This window comes from Musa acuminata, chromosome BXJ3-4, assembly GCF_036884655.1.
Source record: "Musa acuminata AAA Group cultivar baxijiao chromosome BXJ3-4, Cavendish_Baxijiao_AAA, whole genome shotgun sequence".
Classification (NCBI taxonomy): Eukaryota; Viridiplantae; Streptophyta; class Magnoliopsida; order Zingiberales; family Musaceae; genus Musa; species Musa acuminata.
Window position 1 is genome coordinate 6,167,754 of NC_088352.1, and position 7,158 is coordinate 6,174,911.

At 41.1% G+C, this 7,158-nt stretch overlaps 1 protein-coding gene across 1 annotated transcript; it reads right to left on the bottom strand.

Moving 5' to 3' along the window:
• Window positions 1–4,021: 4,021 nt before the first annotated feature.
• Window positions 4,022–6,770, bottom strand: LOC135634935 (monoterpene synthase 8, chloroplastic-like). Its single transcript, XM_065145690.1, has 7 exons — window positions 6,442–6,770; window positions 6,098–6,368; window positions 5,481–5,856; window positions 5,166–5,384; window positions 4,938–5,076; window positions 4,607–4,852; window positions 4,022–4,508 (listed from the first exon to the last, which is right to left on the bottom strand). The coding sequence occupies exons 1-7, from the start codon at window positions 6,646–6,648 to the stop codon at window positions 4,215–4,217; spliced, it is 1,752 nt and encodes a 583-aa protein (XP_065001762.1). The 5' UTR covers window positions 6,649–6,770; the 3' UTR covers window positions 4,022–4,214.
• Between the last annotated feature and the right edge of the window lie 388 nt (window positions 6,771–7,158).

The following is a 7,158-nucleotide window of genomic DNA, read 5'->3' on the forward strand; positions in this document are numbered from 1 at the left end:
ACTCAAGTCCATCTAGAAGGAACTGAAACACTAGTTACACAGATGGGTGGATCTCTCCATCCTGAAACCAACATCACATTATACATGACATCAGAAAATGTTACAAGAATCATTAGGTGAAGGATCACATCTGACAATAGTAAAGGATAACAGATAAGAACGTCCACCAGTATGATCACCAACATATGAAGCTTACGCTATTGTACTACAATCTATTATTAATCTCGCATTCAGAAAATGATAAGGAGAGGCCACTTGTATGATCACCAATATGTGAAGCCTGTGCTATTGTACTTCATTTTTTTCAAATTAATAATTATGAGAATAGTGTGTGCTTGTGCGCTCTGAAACGTTTGGGAGGGTAAGTTTGGATGTGAACAAAACTTGAGTTACTATTATTTTATCTCGATTTAATCTCATGTTAAATGGACAACGTGGCATATTTGCTAATTGATCACAAAGATCGGTAAGAGACAAAGGTAATATTTTTCTTGAGCTTAGTAATGAAAAGCAAGTATGCATTTATATGTTTATTATGTTTTTGATATAAAAAATAATATTTTAAGCTTAGATCTATTGATTGAAAAAGGATATGATATTGAAATAACATATTATATATTCATGATAAGAACAAGACTTTAATCACTCATGTGAAAATGACTAAGAACATGATGTTGCTTCTACAATTGAATATAACAAAATAGGTTATTTGGGGACCAATTTGATGGAATCCGTTGGGTCGAAAAAAGAAAAGAAGACAAATAAATAAATGCAAAAACGACCCATCCCGTTAGTGAATGGGGAACGTTTATGCCACGTTAATAGTGTCCCACTTCACACAGTTATATCGTGCATGTCCAAAGCTTTTGTTTCCCACCACAAAGTGGACATTTCATGTGGCAGTCTAAACATGAACATCTATATTTATTGCATACGACATGACGTACTACTAACTGGCATTTTATATTTCACAAGTCATTTTATATTTCACCATAATAGCTTATGAGCATACAAGGCAATTAGGCAAAAGGTCACCCAAGCACTATAAATAACCCACAACTCATTCGCACTCTTCACGCCTTCTATAATTCTCATAACCTTCACGTCTTGAGGAACTCAAACCTTTAATATTTTAAATTACTTAAATTATTCAGACTTTCAAATCTAAAATAATTCTGAATGTCTTCCTCATATGCATTAGCTCTTCATTTGACTATAGCTCGGATGATTCTTTGATCCTGTCTTGTTTTTAGCATCGATTTCCAAATTTCTTTTTTTAGTGAAGGGGTTTAGCAAAGCCTAGCTCATTCAGGCTAGAATAAGCACCTCCCCTCAAGGTCAATATTTGAAATTGTCTCTTTCACTTCTCTTGTTGAGCGTGTAGTGTGTACTAACATATTTCCTATGCATAAATGGATCTCTTAATAAATGCTAGAAGTAGATGACTAATAGGTCCCTATTGACCCAATGGACCAAAGTAGTCACTTGAAGTCAAAGAAGGGACGAGCCACCTTCAGAGGTTCATTAGGTGGTCTAGGCTCTGACCCACGATTGGAATTAGGCTAATGTGTTGGAGGCACAACTTAGTGTTCCGTAGGATCAGAGCTTCCCTTATAAAGCTCAAGGGTTGGCATTCTAAAACCTATTGGAATTGGTTCCTTTATAATGCTAATGAAGGCAGACCTGAAGTAAGAATTAAGTTCAGGATGCTTTGCCTTATCTCATGTTTAATATCCTCTGGCCTCTAGTTCATCTCAAAGAGCTAGACTTGCATATTATTAGAGAGTTTAGCTGATTGAGCAATTGATTCTCTCGGTACTTCTTGAAGGAGATATTGAGTGAATCGTGAGAAAAGTGATCTAGAGAATTATTTTCTGGAGGTAAATTAGTCACAAGGGGTATGACTTTATAATTATTTAAAAATGTAATATATGTCATGATTATTGTTATATGCGAATATCGAACCATCACATGTTAAATATGTCATTAAAATGTAAAAGTCTATGCTCAACAAAACGATAAGCATGTTCTGTGTTTATTTATTATTTCTAAATTTACATATGTTAAATAAATTGACTATGTTAGAGATCATTTTCTTTTACCCCTCCCCTAGCTATATTGTCGTCCCCATCTATTGGACCCATCCAACAACGGAGGTGTATCGGCCACCAACATACCCCCTTGGACCAACGATAGAATGACCCTTGTCACCCTTGCTAATGACGATGAGAGTCGATGGTTAGGACTGTTGGGAAATCATAGGGGGCGACATCATATGCGCAGCGGAAGAACAAGAAAACAAAAATCCCCGATTCCCAAAAAGATGTTCATCGTCGTGCGAAGATTGGTGCGCAAAATCCGCAAAAAACACAAAACTGCGTATAGAGATTGTGTTACCTAGGGAGATCGTATATCCCTGTTTCCTTGCAGATCCTTAGGAGAGGGTGAAGGAGGTCAAGCGTCCTCCTCTCTAGCGGTGATCCACACAGCAGGGTTGCGACGACGCTCCTCAAAACTCCAGGCCTACTCTGAGGGGGAAAAAGAGAGGAGAATAGGAAGGGCAAGCAAAGACTCTAGCCTATGAGGCTGTGAATCCCTCCTATTTATAGAGATCCCGTGTCAAAACCCTAATGGGTCCTTTCCCTAGTGGGTATTGGATCTGCATCCAATAAGACAAGGGCTCCGTCGGATATCTCATATCCGAACCTCTACTCATCGCAATGCCTACCATATGTGTGTGACCCTCTAGGCCCAATATCGAGCTGGCCGTGAGTCATACCTGTCAGAACTCCTTCTAACTCAGTGAATTATTATCTCTGTAATAATTCACTCGACTCATCGACTACGGAAGTACTAGGCCACTACGCCGTAGTCCCCAGACGATACAGGGGAATCCAATCCATTGGACCTGTCTGTCCTCAGTTACCATGTACCTATAGTCCCTCATCCATCTAATATCCCAGAGACCGTATATCGAGCATGGTGCTGTCAGACCCATACGGTTTCTACTCGAGTCTCGCTCTAATCGGATTCTCCCGGAGAACTCTTTCTCTCTCAACCCGAATGACCCTGGCCAGGGATTTGTCTGAGCAAGAACACATGGGATATTCCTCTCATGATACCGAGAGTGGATGATCCTCTATCGACACTCAATAGCCCTCGTAAGGTCGACTACCACTCCCAATGACCAGCTGTACTAGATCTGGGAACAGCCAAACCTATAAGTCTGGTATCAAAGAGTGGAGCACTCATACAGGACATCCTTGGTGTCTCAAGTCTAAGAACCAGATACACCACTAGGACTACGGAATCGTTGTCTGACAATAAGGCATCATCAACCATCCAGCATTCCGTAAGCGGATCAATCAGTGAACTCATTCTCCAATGAGCACCTGTACTGTATCCCTAGTGTCCCTACACGAGCAGCTATGAGACCAGCTGCATCCATCATATGGACGGGTATACAGCACACCAGTCTATCCGGTTATCACAATGTCTCTCTCGAGTAACCTATGACCGGGATTATTTAGGATATGTGTTTAAAGGTGAATCGATCTCATTATCGTGATCTCATCACGATCCGATTCCCATTGCACAAATCCAAGGACATCACAATATATATGCATTTATGCAATAGTTATAAAGTGATATACGCCAAAATATAATAAGCAAAAAGATTATATATCAAGTCACACGTGCCATCACTCACGTGATTGGTTTGCTGGGCACCTATGACTAGCAAGGACTATGATAAAAAAATTTTAAATGATGAGAGTAAAATCATCTTTTCATGTACTTAGAGGTGCTCTATGAGAAATTATAAAACATATATAATTTTTTTAAGAATTTATTAAATAATATATAGTTTTATTCTTAATTAGGCTATGTGACGTTGTAGACAGTTGATCCATTAAATCAGCCTTTTTAATGTGCCCGTCTACGATAAAGTTGAGAGAAATTAAAAATTCAATCTCAATGAGTAGCATAAAGTAAAATCTGCTATAGACTTTTTTTCCTTTAATGTTTAATAAAGAAAGTTTTCTACTTTTAAAACGATGATACAGATCAATTATCACAACGAACAAATGAAAATTACACCATCAACACCTTTTACAGAATAAAAAGAGTGATCACACCTAAAGAAACTTGATCAAAAGACTTGGACAAATCACTAGGAGACTTATAGCCTCACGATATTATCCTTAATTACATTATTACATAAGTATAGGTTCAATCAACAAAGACCTTATGCGATCCTCGATCACTCCATCAGGTTTCCCATATCCATCTCCATATTGGTATATGCATTGGGCCATTCGAGCAATATTGATGGCCATCATTTTCAGGTTTTCCTCAAAAGGCGAAGTGAAACTTCGATTTCCGTTTATTGCTCTCCAATTCCCCTTGATTAATCCCCTGATATGCCCACGAGCCGCGTCCTCCGATACACCGGTCTCATGCATGTAGCACTGGATAGATTTAGATACATCGCCTCTTTCAAGCTCGTCCTGCACGAAAACGACCGATGCAGAGAGGAGAAACTGTGTGAACTATTTATTACGTTCATTCCATGAACGAATGATTAAGTATGGAGCAATTCGCATACCGTGGAAGTACCCAAATCATCACAAAGTCGAAAAACCATGGATGCCCATCTTGCAATCTCAGGGCAGCTTTGGAAATCATCCAAGGCCTCCTGAGTTAAATCGTCACTGGTGCAATAAGCAAGAGTCAGTATTAGGGGACCCGATATCGATACTAGTGCGTTCCCCAAGTACTCTTTAAGATTGGGTGTGTAGCCTTGGTGGTACCACCTTGCTTCCACCATGTATGCCTTGCATAGATCTGCCCACTGAATCCAAGGGTAGCACTGTTTATAAAGTGGAACTGCATGATTGACGATACACAAAAGAGGGGGGATGGGATCGATATGTTACTGCTTTTTTTAGGTGTGGAATTATATCCAGACCCTTCTCTTTCATAACATTGTACGCGGTGTCATTTGTAGAGTTGAAGAGGGCTAGAAAACATATCTTCATGTACTCTGGCAATTTGTCGATTGCATTAACATCCCATCTGCAACATCCATCAGAGTAGATGTTATCAGGAATCAAAGATCGTTGAAATAACACCTCCTACATGCATGACGTGGAGGAGTTGTTTACCTATCGACGGCATCCGTGAAAAGCTCGAGCTCATCGATGGTGCCGTAAACATCATACACATCATCTATTGTTGTTATCAGGCAGTTCGCTTTTGTCTGCGCCTCCCTAATTCTTGCAAACTGTGGCTCAAAAGCCCAGCCAACCGTCCAGAAATAGTTCTCCATCAACCTGTCCCTGGAAAATGGAAGCCTTTGCGCGAGCCCAAGATTGCTCCACCATCTGATCGATAGCCATAAGTTTGTGCTGAAGTTTGCTGGTTCATAAACGACGGCAGAATGCACAAGACATGATTCAAGTAAAGCAAGCTTAAAATACCTCGACACTTCTCTGAGTTCCCTCTGATTTATGATCTGAACCCTGTTGAAGTCCAACTTAGCCAATTCAAGCAGGACAGGGTTCATCTTCGCTTCCCATTGGGATGCTTCTATGAACCACCTGGTCTGTAACCTCGGCATCCTCCAGTTCAATGGAAGCTCCAAGGCATGGGCTACGTGCTCCCTGAGATGAGGCTCAAGTGATCCCTCCATGAGGCTCTTGAGCTGTTTACTTGTGAAGTTCGTAGCTTCTTCCAGCACGTGCTCTCCTTCCTTTGCAAGATGGGAAGCCTCGTACAAGCTCACCAATCCTTCAGTCTGGTGGCGAAGGCTGGCTTTCAAGTTTCCCTCCTCATCCATAAATCGGTAGAATACACCTTCAGTCCATCCACATAATTTGTGCAAGTTAGATTGTGACACCATGATAGAACAGAATAAACACAAAATTCCATTAGTATGTTAGGCTATTAACGTGGCATAATTTATGACTAATTGGACATATTTCTAGTAGTCTCAGTTTTATGGAAGTAATTGTTCTAGCAATATATGAGGTACATCGGCGACAATGCTGTATCAGTCGCCAAGAAAGGAGTAAAGCAGTATATACAGCTTAATCACCTTCAGAAACAGCAAACCCATGATCTCTGAGAAGCCTGAACATAAGAGCCGTGGCATGAAGATTATCCTTCAGCAACATGTTCACCTCTTCCATGGAACGGTATATTGTCCGTAAAGCTTCCTTAATATCCTCCTTAAAGTGATACGCCACCCCAAGCTGCTGCAGGTGATCGATCAGTTGAAGCTGGTCCTCAATTCCCTTCTTCATGTAGATCAGTTGTTTCACGTCCTCTGTCAGTTTTCCCATCCTTGTTGCTTTATCCTCCTCCACCTAATGAAAGCTAGTCAGTAACCAGTGCGAACTATAGATAAAACTCAAGTTTACCGATTGCATGCATGCCGACCTTGGTGTCATTTCCTAGCGATTGGATGAATTCGTCACTCCACGAACTTGGCTGGTAATTAGCCGATCGCCGAGGAGGAGGAGTCTGCACAGTACACCGGATTGGCAGTAGGAGGCATCGACGGGGTGAAGACTTCGAGGGGGCAGTCCGCGGATAGGCACCGATCAAGCTACAGCAGAAGGACGGAGCAGATGAGCAGAAAGCCATTTGGCTCGGTGGAGAACACTCAGTAGAAGATCGGAGAATCTGATGGGCTTTGTAGTGGCGGTGTTGGCGTTGGATTTATAGTGCCAGAGGCGGTGAAAACAGGATGGATTCAGCAACGAGGCTCTCGTGCCTCTCGACCTCCCTAAAACGAGATTCACAAGCAGAATTCTAATCGGCCACGTAGGTACAGCCAGCCTCATGTATATCCACAAAAGCTCCACATCATCGTGTTCCAACCAAATGTAATTCCAAGTGTCCAAAAATATCTCTGGCATCATAGTGGAAGAAGCCACTTTAAAAAATAGTTAATTCAAGGAGTTGATTTGATTAAATTCGACACCATTAGGACAAGCCCATCGCCTCGATCCTTTAGCGTTCCGATTTAACTTATTGGTGTGTGATGTACGTTAACTATTCAAGTCCATCCAGAAGGAACTGAAACACTAGTTACACAGATGAGTGGATCTCTCCATCCTATAACCAACATTACACTATACATGACATCAGAAA